The 14,686-nt window shown below is 41.4% G+C and overlaps 1 protein-coding gene across 2 annotated transcripts in view; it reads left to right on the plus strand.

Annotated features, from left to right (window-relative positions):
* Window positions 1-1,628: 1,628 nt before the first annotated feature.
* DMXL1 (Dmx like 1) overlaps window positions 1,629-14,686 on the plus strand; it is a 136,903-nt gene continuing 123,845 nt past the window's right edge. For both annotated transcript variants that reach the window (XM_074953007.1, XM_074953006.1), the window contains exons 1-2: window positions 1,629-1,851; window positions 13,743-13,868. In XM_074953007.1, coding sequence (XP_074809108.1) covers window positions 1,765-1,851; window positions 13,743-13,868 — 213 coding nt within the window. In that variant the 5' untranslated portion in view covers window positions 1,629-1,764. The remainder of the gene's footprint in view (window positions 1,852-13,742; window positions 13,869-14,686) is intronic.

Genomic DNA, 14,686 nt, shown 5'->3' on the forward strand with positions numbered 1-14,686 from the left:
GCATGCCTTGTGATGTATCATTTGAAAACTCATAATTTGCTGATCAGTACTATTATGGTAAAATGCATGTAGCAATATGATGTTTAAATTTATGAACATAAGCTGAACTCATGATAAGTATTTCCCAGATAAGTCTGGGGCGTAGCTAAAAAACACACTGCAGATTGACATACGTTTCACCAGCAAATCTGCTCAGCACTATGTCAGTAGGAGAGGCTCTCCTATGAACATAGCTAACATTGCTCATTGGGAGTGGTTTAATTATGCTGGCAGGAGAGCTCTGTCCTGCTGGCAAACAGTGGCTACATGGGAGACTTTATAGCGGCACAGCTGTAGTGGTTCAACTGTGCCGCTGTAAAGTCTGTAGTGTAGACATGGCCTAAACCAGTTTATAAAAGATAAAGGGCAAACAGATGCCCCAGCCAGGTGTCAACAAACTGATGCACCATCACCTATCAAGTGGCCGTTCTTTGTCAAGTAAGGGGGAGGGGCAAAGAGATCTGCATCTTAGAACAGAAGCAGCATGAGGTCTCCTTCCTCTGTCAGACCCTGTCTGTTGGTTCTCAACTGGAAATACTTTTTCAAAGAGGGACTGACACTATAAAAAGGAGGGGCAAACACCCCAGGACAACCCTCTCTCGCTCTCTCTGCCCATCTCTTTTTTACACTTGCTATCTGGTCACCCTAGACACAACAGAAAGCATTTTTCCCCATTTATATCCCTCCAATAGTTCCAGGCCCTTCTAGCAGACGCTGAGCTTTCAGTGTGTGGCACATGGAATGAGAGAGACTTCAGACGTTTGGAAGTGGGTTTTCTAATAACTCTTAACAGCACAGCAACAGCCGCCACTGACAGCGATAAAAAGAAAAGGAGTACTTGTGCCACCTTAGAGACTAACCAATTTATTTGAGCATAAGCTTTCGTGAGCTACAGCTCACTTCATCGGATGCAGCTGATGAAGTGAGCTGTAACTCACGAAAGCTTATGCTCAAATACATTGGTTAGTCTCTAAGGTGCCACGAGTACTCCTTTTCTTTTTGAGAATACAGACTAACACGGCTGCTACTCTGAAACCTGACAGAGATACTTTCAAATCGCTCCGTCCGGTTACCTTCCCCCCCCCCCCCCCCGGCCAAGCTGGGTAACTCCGCAGGGGAAAAACACCGATGCGGCAGCGGCAACGCCACCGCCACTGCGCTTGTTAACCGCACAAGCGAGCGCGGCCCGTGGTGACGCTCCCGTTCCATCCCCTTAACGTCGCCCGCGGGTGCTCACTCGCAGCTCTGGCGGAGCAGCGACAGCAGCATCAAAATCCCTAGTGAGCATGCGCAGACACCCCATACGTACTTCCCTGAACAACCAGCCTTCCCCGACCTTCCTTTCTCGGGAAGTTTACTTCCACGCACGCGCAGAGAACACCGTCCGCCGCACATCCAGTCTCTGAGTGGGGCTGGCGCACTCGCCGCTACAGGAAAGCCTATGACGTCACATGGAGCAGAGGCTCGCGATATTTCGTTTTTGTCTTGTGTCGTTGGTGCCGGCGGAGGCAGTGAGCACGGTGGAAGGGGGGCTGCGTTTGTGACCCGCCCTGTGGGGAGGCGGGGTTGTGAGGCCCCGCCCCGAGCTATGTGCCGCCGCCTTCGCCGCTTGCAGGACCGAGAGCGGCCGAGGACCCTTCGCTGCTGCTGCCGCGGCGGCCGGAGCATGAGCCTGGCGCCCGGACGCCTGCAGTGAGGCCAGCCGGGCCCCGCGTTCTCTGCGCCATGAATCTGCACCAGGTGCTGACCGGCGCCGTGAACCCCGGGGACAACTGCTTCTCCGTGGGGAGCCTCCACGAGCAGCCGCTCACGGTGAGTCCCGGGCCGGGCTGCCCAGCTGTCCCGAGCCACCCGCTGGCGGGGCCTCTGCAGTCTGCCGGGCAGCCCCCCAGCGTCCCCAGGGCTACTCCCGGGTGCTGACCGCCCCCCACCTCGGGCCCATGGGCCCCCGCGTCCCACTCGCTCCGTCCTGTCCTCCCGCTGGGGACGAGACTTCTCTTCTCCCGGCCCCGTCCGTCCTGCACCGACACAGGGTGGCCTGAACTAGCCGGGAACCAGGTCGCTAGCTGGATGCGTCCGGGAGGGGTGGGATTGGCATGGGCTGGTTCAGGTGCACGGGGGACACATGACCCGAGAGGCGGGGGAGCAGCGCAGCGCAGCTGATGAGATCAAAGTGCTGCGAAAGTGTGATGAGTAGGGACGCTTCTGTTGCGGCTGTTAATATTATCGTACAATAGCGCACACCCACGGTGTGCTAGGCACTGTCCACGTACACACGCAGGATGACACAATACACAGTTTAAGGCCTATAGTACACCTGTTCAGAACTCCTACTGGGGGGAGAAGTATCCACGCCCTTTTTAAGGTCATGGTTAATGATGCTTGTGGTGAAAAAGCTATAAGCAATAAATATATATAAATGTGAGCAATGGCATGTTAAAATACATGTAACATCGTGTCTTTCAAGTGTCTTTTCAGTTTGCAAGGGTAAGTATGTGGCGCCTTAAGAAAGTGAATCTACATGTTAGATTTCATAAATGTCACCTTGAAAACATGAGTAAAATATTTTAAAGTTCTTACACTGACATAAGCTAACACTTGAGTTTTATTTCATTTAGAGTAGATGACACTAACGGCAAGTCAACACTATAGCGCTACATCAGTGCAGTTGCACATCTGTAGTGCATCTGGTGAAGACTTGTTATGCTGACAGGAGAGCCCTCTCCCATGGTCATAATTACTCCATCTTGGTGAGAAGTAGAAGCTGTGTTGTTTGGGAGAGCGTCTCGCTGACACAGAGCCAGTGTGGACAGTGTGAAATTTGCATCACTCGGGGGTGCGGGTGAAGCTTTTTCACATCACTGAGCAAGTAAATTAGATTGACTTAAGCATTAGTCTAACACGGCTATCCTTCTGATACTTAGGCATTAGTGTAGACCTGCCCTAAGAGATATATTAGAGGTCCTTGAGAGTGGCAAAGAAAAAAACCCTTGAAGATAGAGCTATTTTTAGCACATTTAAAGTTCAGAAAGGCACTCTTTTTTTTTTTTCTTTTTTTTTTTTTTGCCGCATAGTAACTCTGAATTATGTTCTAAAATCTTGACGTTAAAGCTAGTATTTCTGAACTTCCTGTTTGCATGCACCCTGCTGCTGGGAAGTAACTGTGCATAGCACTTTAAGTACATATTAGGCTTCTGTACAGTTTTTAATTTTTGTTCATAAGAAGGATTTTTCTCCTTATCCTTTCACTCTCCAAAGCCCACTATTCTATCCTGCCTTTGTTGAGTGGAGTGACTAGTTTTATATGAGTTTTGTTTCTCTTTAAACTTGAATAAGTATCCTCATCATAATAGACTGTGGAGTTCAAAAGACTCAATCTTCAGTCTAAATGTAAACTATTCTCTTCTATTTCTCTTCTCTCCCTGGTTTGGCTCCCTCTTTCTTGGGGTGCCTCATCATCTGAGTATCTTATCCTCATTCTTTTCCTATGAAATGATGCTGTGGTATTGTTGCTGTGCTTAAGTCTTTGTCTCGATGAAATTGTCAGGAACCTAGTCAGTTTTGCTTGGTACACAGTGTATCAGAAGGGGCCCAAAGTAGAATTTAGCAGATTTGTCAGTTTTGTTCTGGAGCAGCAGCACCCAAGACAGTGCTATAAACTGTGGGATATCTTCAGTCTTGCACCCAGTTTAACTTACTGCCTAATCCGTTGGAGAGCGATTACTAGACTCATTTTTAGTCTGTTTGTGGATACTCGGCACACTCCTATGTTCCTTTGCTGAGTTTTTTAACAACGACATTGGAAAACAAAATACTTGTTCACTATTTGACACCGCGATCATCCTGCAAGGAGGTCCATCTGGGGGGCCTCTATTGAAGTAATGCGGGCTCCATGTCATCACAGGAATTTTCCTGAGTAATTGCAGATTCAGAACCTGCAAGTTACTGCTCAAAAGAGGAAGTAATCAGAATAAAGCTTTGTTATAGACAGTCAGCTCAATCAGTTTGGAAAAAAAAAAGTTAAAAGGAGCTTACAGTACTACACCTGCTTTTGGATCCAACTTTCAGATTTCCGTATTTGTTTAAATGTTTCTCTACCTATTGTGGTGTGTGTGACTCACAAGCAGCATGAAACTGTACTTGAAAAACAGTGTAATTTCCTTTACAGCAAAGTGACATTAATTGTGTAAAGTAAAGAAGCGAGACAAATAGAGAATTATCTTATCTTTTTAATTATACTAAAGTTTAGATCTGTCTTGTAATAACATTAGGTTCCTTTTTTAAAACTTCAGATCATCAGGATCACTTCCATAGAATCACTGCTGAGCAATTCTGTCCAGTATTGCAGCCTGTCTGACTAGAAGAGTGTTTAGAACTCCATGATGACCTGGGAGTGGTAGCTTTCTCTTGAGAGGGAGGAATATGCCAAACAGTACTGTTTTGAGTAATACTACCTTGAGAGACCTTTGTTTACAAGAGCAGTTTTGACACAAATATAATCATAGAAATTCCTATATGTGCATTAAATCTTTTATATATTTGTGGTGTGCAGGAAAGCATATTACTAATGGAATTTTTAGCCAGTAGTCTCAAACCCCGAGAACAAAAATGTCCTTCATTGACTTTGGGGGGGGGGGGGAATGTTGTGGTGGTTCTCATGATGTACAACTTAATCAGATTTCTCCACACCTATTTGAACGAGCACAAAAAAGGTACTGTAAATAAGCTGAGTTGAGTTGATCCCACTAGTTACTTTTCTACAAAGAAATGTCTTATCTTTCAATTGATGTACAAGGGTTGGAATGTAGCCATTCTTCTATGCTTAGTTAGGTCATTACCAGTTAGTGCTTATACCATGATCACTTAGAAATGAAGAGTTAAATGTGTGGGAGGTATGAAGCTTTACTTGAATTTTTAATTAACCATTGGAAGTTTTTAAAATGTCATGCAAAACCAAATGAAAATGGCTGCAAATAGAAGTAGCTCACAAATGCTATTTTTTTTTGTACAAATCGTGTTTAGTCCATAGATAGTGTTCTTCTAACCCTTCCACTCTACCCCAAAAAAATCTTCATGTTAACTGTCAAAATAGAACTGGAAGACTACCTATGTTGTTTAGAAGAGATTTCAGGAAAATGGCCTTGGTGATAATACAGAAGCATAAGTTCTAGTCAGTCTCAAGTTTGGACCTCCCTCATACTAGCCGTACAGAAACAATATTGTAGTTGTGACTCAAACACCTGGACCCCCCTGATGGATTATACTCTAGTTCATGGGTTCTCAATACAAGTCTTCCTCGACTTGTATCCGCCTAGTGTTAGTGATTCAAAACCTAGTAAGTTCTACTGAACATGAATTTCTGAGCACTTTTGTTTGTTTTCAGTTGTCTTGCATGTGATAAGTGAGAATATATGCACCTTAGAACATGCTGTTTGCTGATGACTTGGTGATTATGCAGAAGATTAAGACTGTAAGCCAACTTTGAACAGTGGCAACATAGTTTTGAGCAGGCTGGACTTCACTTTAGTCATACCAACATTCACTCTATGAGAGCTGAAGGAGGACTCAGCATAAAGGATATCGCGGGAAGAAAGCTTAGGGGGAGAGAGAGAATTTAAATATCTAGAATCAGTGGTTACTGACAATGGTGTCCTCCAGAATGATGCCCGGCATTGTACTAAAGTTGCTCGGTGCACATGGTAGGAGCTGACCCAAGTTCTTTGTGATAACTTTATTGGCATCTTTTTAAGAGTGGTCAAATCACAGTTTTATACAATCCTAATGTACAGAACAGGGACTTGGCCAGCCACTAGAAAAGTAATGGGTATGTTGTCCAAATGAAGCTGTTGAGATGGTTGGAGACTGTGATAGGAAACGAAATGATGTAAAGGATCTAATAAAGGTTGCTCCAATTGAAGACAAGTTGAGGGAGGCTATGCTACGTGGATATGGGCATATCCAGCGGAGACCTGAGAGCTGTGTTGGTAAGATGTCTGTTGCAGTGATCTTCCCGTGGTTGTCTTCTGTCAATGACCAAAGTCTTGGTATATGGACTGGATATCAGTGGACATTGGAGAGACCAGACTGCATTACAGCCTAGAATTCTATCATGAATTTTGGAAGAAGGCTATAAAAGTTACTGACCTAAAATAAGGAACTGGCAAGAAAGGAGACAACTTGTGAAGCCTAATGTATATTTGCTATTTTTAGCTTCGGTACACTTAAGATGAGAATTGAGTACTAGAATACAGAGAGTATATACTATCATTGTTACTACTAATTCTCTGTTGTTTTAGAGCAGGGGTTCTCAAACTTGGGGTTGGGACCCCTCATGGGGTCACGAGGTTATTACATGGGGGGCCACAAGCTGTCAGCCTCCACCCCAAATCCCGTTTTGCCTCCAGCATTTATAATGGTGTAAAATATATTAAAAAGTGTTTTTAATGTATAAGGGGGGGTCGTCACATTCAGAGGCTTGCTCTGTGAAAGGGGTCATCAGTAAAAAAGTTTGAGAGCCACTGTTTTAGAGCCCATGAGTATGTAAGCCAACAAGTAAGGCACTTCACCGAAATGCTACCTATTTGGCTTTTTCTCACATCTACAGTTTAAAGCAACTTGACCTGTAAGTTTACGTATTACCTCCTACACTCGTTGTGGATGCTACTTTAATATCTGAAGCATTGTTCAAGGTGTTGCCTCAAATTGTGTAATCAATACAGTCACCACTGTCTTTGTTGAATGGCTTTGCAGATGTTTGTTTACTTATTTCTGCTTTCGTGACTCTTACAGTCCTTTTAAAAATATTTATACCGTGCTAACTCCTACTTTTGTGTAGTGAGTTTACAGTTGTTGACTCTACAATGTATAAAAATAGTTTAAACTAGAGTTTGGAGGAACTTGGGAAGTTCTAATGGTCATTACGAAATTTCAGGGAAGTATAAAAAGCAAATGACTTGGTAATATGCATATTATATATTTCTCGACTCTAATGCTGGTACTTTACTGGAGAAGAAACTTCTCTTCCATTATGTTTTCTCTTAATAATTGGAATGGTCACTTAAAGAAAATATTGTTGGTGTGGCTCCATTTATTTAGTCATTTCTTTCAAAGATATATTTTTACAAACTTGTTTATTAAAGTTAAGATGTCAGGTTTAAAATGTAATACATTTTGGAGGAACGAGTATACTGCAGCGATTAATACAATCTCATGAAATTTTTTTTTATCACTAAAAAAAGAGAGGTGATAAATGCTGGAAGATAAATGTTTACTTTCTTGCCTGACATTGGGTATGAGCAGAAAAACATAAAATGTACACGTAATTACCATATGGTTGAGGAGAACCATTTAATAAATAGCCTTGCTTGAAATCTGTCCAATAGTTCTTCATCATGACTGAGCTTTGGAACATTAATATTATCTTCTTTGTGTTTTTGTAATTGTGGGACAGAGAAATTTTTAAACTTCCTTCCACACTTGGACTCATCTGTGGTGCAGGACAAGTGACAATTTTAAGGTTAATTTTGTTCAGCCCAACAAAAACAGGTACTTCATGCCATTTGAAAGCGCAATCAATAGGGGAATTCTGGTATAAAGCTTTGTTCCTAGTTCAAGTACAGTATATTTTAAAATCTTTACACTTTTTACCTGCAATACCTTTTCAGTACACTTCGGGGTTTCTTTTGGGGGGAAAAAAAAAGGGGTGTGTGTAGGGAGGAGAATCCTCCTCAAAGATATGTACAGTATAGTTGTAGTCTGGTAATTAAGGCAGTCTTATTTTACATGCATGTAAAAAATACTTGAAAAAACTTTTTATAAAAGATAGCATAGATACAATGGTTTGGCTTGGCATAAAGTTTCTGTTGAGATTCTCTTGGGAATAACCTGCCTAACTCGTTGCTTGTCACGCAAAGTTACTCGTCAGTCCCATACATGTGCAGGAAAGGGACCTTTTATTTTATGCACCATATTTCCTGATTTAGCATAAGAAATGTATTGCTTTAGTAGATTACATTTTTTATGTGCAAGTTCAGGGTTATAATTTAAAAAAAAAATTTCCTGCACATAATTCTCCCCTCTTACTCATATGTGAATGCACCAATAGAAGATTTATTTTCTTATGTTTAAGGAGTTACTTAGGTAAAGTTTTCACTTTTTTAAAAAAAAAAAAAGAATTTTGTAGCAGTTAAATTATTGGCTGTAATAGCTTCTGATAACAGTTCTGTAAAATTGCCTTAGTGTTATCTTCAAAGGAAAACATTTGCTAATCCTCTCTCAAGAAATTTAGGATGTAGGGATAAAATAGCTGGAAGTTGGATAAGAAGCAAATAGAAAGGAGGTGAAAATCCAATACCAGATGCAAATTCATTTTTTTCAGTCTTAGGTGCACAGAAAGATGTATAATTTTCTAAATCCAGGTATGTGGTGGCAAGGCATCAGCTAGTAAAATCCTTGTTTCCATAGTTCTGACTGGTTTTACCCTGTTTGCTTTTGTTCACTGGTTTTAAAAACATTGTTTAACAAACATACCAAGAGCATGATAATATCAACAATTCATTGAACAGACTACTCCACAAATAACCTGGGACATTTTAATCTTTAAAGGTGAATTGAAAGGCTTTACACCTGCCAAAACTACAGTTAAAGATTCTCTTTCCACTACAGAGACGTCGGTAACACTTAGACCTCGTTTATACTAGAAGAACCTTACTGGGATAGTCCTGCTTGTTCAGACACATGTTGTACTGGCAAAAGATTGTACGGAGCTGCATTCTGTATGGTATTTCAGGTGTTTATGAAGTTATTAGCTATGGTATATGAAATGGTGAGCCCTGAACTCAGTTCTTGGCATGGAAGTAGAGGAGAAACTATCAACAACTGGTGACTCCTGTTCTTGGATACAAAAGTTATCTTTTATGAAAACAATCAGTTGCAGACCCATAAGTACAAAAATGTGACAAGGTATGAACTGAATGATCCAGTTGAGGAACTAATTCACAAATGCAGGTAAAGTTGGGTGCATAAAAAGTGAGTGTTTGGGAGATCGTTGTATTTACAAGAATACTAAAGTAAGTCTCAAGAATACAGAGAACAGAAGATGAGGACTTGCAGCCAGAAGGAGGGCCGGAGAATCACACCAACACCAGGAAGAAGCAGGGCTACATGATTGACTACCAACAGACAGACCTGTCGCCAGAGCTGATATGTAGAACAGAAGAGTGTGCTTTCTGCTAGGAGCTAAGATACGGGATGTGGACCTGAGGCTGAAGACGATCCCAATGGGAGCAGGAAAGAATCCACTCATTATCCTTCATGTGGGAACAAATGATACTACTAGATTTTCACTAGAACGCATTAAGGTAGACTGGGCCATGCTGGGGAAGACACTTAACAAAATGGAGGTTAAGGCGATCTTCAGTGGAATTCTGCCTGTCCATAGAGGTGGAGAATGAAATTGAGACAAGATTATGATGATCAGAAGATGACTCAGGCAGCACCACTTAGCCTCCATTTTGTTGTGGGATGTTTGACCATTGGGAGGCATTCACGGACAGAAGACTGTTCTCATGGGATGGATTCCACTTGAGTAGGGAGGGAAATAGACTTTTGGGATGGAGGATGTCATACCTGATTTTAAAAAAAGCTTTAAACTAGGAATTTGGGGGAGATGGTAGGGAGATGCTCATGTACTCTCTACGCCTGATTCTAATACTGAGCAGGAGGATAATCAAGAAAGAGAGGATACAGCAATGGAGAAAGGAACAGCAGAGGGTAGGAAAATGAACATCAAGAGGAAAGATGGCATCATTGGTATTGGCATTGGCATTGAGAGTACAATGACTGTACCTAATCCAGTGAGGAATCTGGGGAAAGCCAGGCAGAAACAACTAAGATGTCAATAGGCCAATGAAAGGAGCCTAAGTAACAAAATGGAGGAAGTAGATCTACTCATGCAGGAAGTAAAACCAGATGATACAGGGATAACAGATATATGGTGTAGTAGTAGTTATGACTAGGCTACATGTATTGAACAGTATGTTCTGTTCAGGAAAGACAGAAATGAAGGTAAAGGTGGTGAAGTAGCATTGTATGTTAATGATGAGGTAGACTGTAAAGAAATTAGAAGTGATGGAATAGATAAGACAGAGTCTGGGTCAACATCACTTTGGAAAGAAAGCTCCCCTGGGATAGTGCTTGGGGTATGCTACAGAGCCCCAGGATCCAACTTGGATATGGATAGACACCTCTTCAACATTTTTAATTAAATAAATACTACTGGGAATTGTTTGGTTATGGGAGACTTTAACTTCCCAGATATAGATTGGAGGACAAGTGCTACTAATAATAGGAGGGCCCAGATTTTCCTGGATGGGATAACTGAACCAACAAGAGGTGATGGCATTTTAGATTTAGTATTGTTGAGTAGAGAGGACCTCATGGAAGAATTGGTTATAGGGGACAATCTTGATTTGAGTGATCATGCACTAATTCAGTTTAAACTAAATGGAAGGATGAACAAAAATAGGCCTGCAATTAGGGGGTCCTTGGTTTCAAAAGAGCAAACTTTAAAAAATTAAGGGAATTAGGGAAGTGGACAGGACTGAAGAACTCAAGGATCTGAATGTGGAGGAGGCTTGGAATTGGTTTAAATCAAAGATGCAGAAGCTATGTGAAGCCTGCATCCCAAGCAAGTGGATAAAATTTGTAGGGAAGAGTTGCAGACCACACTGGATGACCAAGCATCTCAGACAGGTCATTAAGAGAGTGCCTACAGGGAATGAAAGATGGAATGGATCAGCAAGGAAAGCAACCTCTTGAAAGTCAAAAAATGAGAACTGCCAAAACCCAAGCAGAGTTGGACCTTGCAAAGGAAGTTAAAATCAATATTAAAAGGTTCTATAGCCTTTTAGAAAACAAGGAAAGAAGAAGTGGGACTACTAAGCACTGAGGGTGGGGGGGAGATAAACGATAATCTAGGCATGGCTGAACATCTAAACAATACTTTGGATCAGCTTTTAATAAGGGTACTGAGCTTATGGGTGGTGGCGGAGGGGCTAATGAAAATAAGGATGTTGAAGCTAAACTGAAACAGCTTACTGAGATCAAATTTGGGGGCTTGGATAATCACCATCCAAGAATATTAAAGGAAATAGCACATGAAATTGCAAGCCCAATAGTAGCGATTTTTAATGATCTGTAAACTCGGGGGTCACACCTATGACTGGAGAAGTGCTACTCTAGTTCTTTTTAAGAAAAGGAAAAAAAGTGATCTGTGAAACTACAGGCCAGTGAGTTTGACCTCAATTGTATGCAAGCTTTTGGAACAAATTTTGAAAGAGAAAGTAGTTAAGGATATAGAGCTGAACGATAATTGGGATAAAATAGAACATGGTTTTACAAAAGGTAGATTTTGCCAGACCAACCTGATCTTCTTTGAGAAGATAACTGATTTTTTTAGATAAAGGAAATGCAGTAGATCCAATCTATCTGGATTTCAGAAAGCCATTTTATACTATTCCCTATGAGAAATTATTAATTAAATTGGAGAAGATTAGGATTAATATGAGAATTGAAAGGTAGATAAGGAATTGGTTAAAGTGAGGCTACACTGGGTCATACTGAAAGGTGATCTGTCAGGCTGGACTGAGGTTGCTAGTGAAGTTTCTCAGGGATCAGTGTTAGGACCAATCTTAGTTAACATTTTCATTAATGACCTTGGCACAAAAAGTGGAAGTGTGCTAATAAAAATTGTGGATGACAAAGTTGGGAGGTGTTGTCTATATGGAGGAGGACCGAAATATTCTACAAGAATTTCTGGACGACCTTGAAAACTGTAGTAATAGAAATGGGATGAAATTTAATAGTGCAAAATGTGAGGTCATGCATTTAGGGACTAACAACAAGAAGTTTTGCTATAAGCTAAGGACTTAGCGACAGGAGGAGAAAGACCTGGGTGTATTGGTTAGTTGCAAGAGGACTGTGAGCTATAAATGTGATACAGCTGTGAAAAAAGCTAATGGAATCCTAGGATGCATCAAGCGAGGTATTTCCAGTAGAGATAGGGCAGTGTTTGGTACCATTATACAAGGCACTGGTGAGCCCTCATCTGGAATGCTGTGTGCTGTTCTGGTCTCACATGTTTAAGAACAATGAATTCAAACTGGAATAGGTGCAGAAAACCTGCCTTATGAGAGGAGTCTCAAAGAGCTTGGCTTGTTTAGCCTAACAAAATGACGGCTGAGGGGAGATATGATTCCTTTCTATAAATACATCAGAGGGATAAATACCAGGGAGGGAGAGGAGGAGCTTAAAAGATAAGGGCCAGCGTTGACACAAGAACAAGTAGTATAAATTGGCTATCAACAAGTTTAGGTTTGTAATTAGATCAATGTTTCTAATCATCAGAGGAGTAAAGTTCTGGAATAGCCTTCCAAGGGGCAAAAACCTACCTGGCTTCAAGACTGAACTTGATAAGTTTATGGAGGGGATGGTAGGATGAGACTGACCACAGTGGCGTGTGGTCCATCTGCAACTGCGAGTAGTGAATATCCCCAATGGCCAGAGATGGAACACTAGATAGAGAGGGGTCTGAGTTACTACAGAGAATTCTTTCCCAGGTGTGTGGCTGGTGGGTCTTGCTGACATATTCAAGGTCTAATTTATCATCATATTTGGGGTTAGAAAGGAATTTTTCCCCAGATCAGATTGGCAGAGACCCTGGACTTTTTTCACCTTCCTCTGTAGCATGGGGTATGGGTTTAGACTAGAATAAATGATAGATTCTCTGTAACTTGGAGTCTTCAGATTGTGATTTGTGGATTTCAATAACTCAGCCAAACATTAGGGGTCTATAACAGGAGTAGGTGGGCAAGGTTCTGTGGCTTACAATGTGCAGGAGGTCAGACTATATGATCATGATGGTCACTTCTGCTCGTAAAGTCTGAGTAATATTTCTAGACTACATTCCATATATATATGCTGACATAGTTGCTTCCTCTTTGGAAAACTGTATGAAAACTTTATGCTTATTTGTAATCTGTGATTTACAAATTACCTCATCACTTCACTGTGATAATTATTATTATAACCCCAGAAAAATGTATCCGGGATCTAGTTGTTTTTGTTTGGGGGCCTTTGTGTGATAGCATAACACAATCAGGATTGAGGCTTTGTGGTGGGTGTTATACAGATGTACAGTCCTGCCATTAAGAGCTTCTATCAAGACTGAGTCAAGTTGTGGGTCTAGAAGAGAATGAAAGGGAGAAAAGTTGCAATAAAAGGAATGTGAAGTTATGCATACTTATTACATATCTATTTGTAAATTATAAGTAGACTAGAGATACTAAAGTCTCTTCAGGCTGCTTCCGCACGCTGCCCCCACCCCTTCCCGGGTCACAGAGACATGGTGCCAGCTGCTTCTGGGACCAGGGCAGGCTGCCTTAGACCCGCTGCATTGCCAGACTTTTAGCACCTAGAGATCGCGATCGACTGCCAGAGGCTCCAGGATCAACCAGTCGATCATGATCTACCGTTTGGTGACCACTGGTATACATGAATGATGATGAACCAAGGATAGCTTCTATAAAGAAGTGCATCAAAAGGGATATCTGTACTTCACTGATTTATCTTCATATAGTATCTAGAGGTGGTGGTATTAAGTAGTTGTAGAATTGCTGTAACTCTTGTTTTGTTTCTTTTTACAGGCTTATGCATCAGGATGTGATATCGTTATATTGGGGACTGATTTTGAAAGATTACAAATAATCCCTGGAACAAAACATGGGAATATTCAAGTGGGATGTGTGGACTGCTCAATGCAGCAAGGGAAGGTATGTAGTAATGTTACTAATAATGCACAGACCATGTTGTAGTGTTAATTTATGGGAGGGATCACCACATAATACTGCTTTCCAGGTAGTTATGAAGCTCACAGTTTAAGCTCAAACAAGTAGACAGAGGTCAAGCGAATAACAATAGGCAAAACTTAACTTGTATATAAATTAACTTAATTCGCTGTCGGCCGCATAGCAGAAGTGCCTCTCAAATAAAGAATTAATGGCATACTGGGAGAGGGACCTTGCAAATGAGCTCAGGAAGGTCGTACAATGCATAGGCAGTTGCATGGAAGAAGGCACAGAGGAGATAGTGAAAATCTGACAAACGAGTTGAGGGGGTTGAGTATTGGCAAAGGTCCTGTCATGTGTATATATATGTATATGTGTGTGTGTGTGTGTGTGTGTGTATATGTGTGTGTATATATATATATGACATGTATATATGACTTCATGTTAGTAAGTATGTGAATATGACGCTAAGATGCATAAGCAACATGCAGATTTGTATTGCCAGCAGAGCGTTGACAGGCTGGTAAAAGGAGACTGCTCATTATTTACTCACATTAAATAGAAGAAAATGTATTCTGAACCTACTAGTCTGTATAATTGGATGATCTTACTGTTGTTACCCTTATCCTCTCTTCCTTTTCTTCTCACCTTCTGCATTTTACCTCTGTTACTAAAGCGCTGTTTAGGGCAGAGACCATGTCTTCTGTGTTTGAACAGCACTTAGTGCAAGAAGGCCCTGATCTTACCTAGAGGTTTTGAATGCTTCCGCAATAACAAGATACTTGTATGAAAAAGAAACAAAT

This window comes from Natator depressus, chromosome 5 (assembly GCF_965152275.1).
Source record: "Natator depressus isolate rNatDep1 chromosome 5, rNatDep2.hap1, whole genome shotgun sequence".
Lineage (NCBI taxonomy): Eukaryota > Metazoa > Chordata > Testudines > Cheloniidae > Natator > Natator depressus.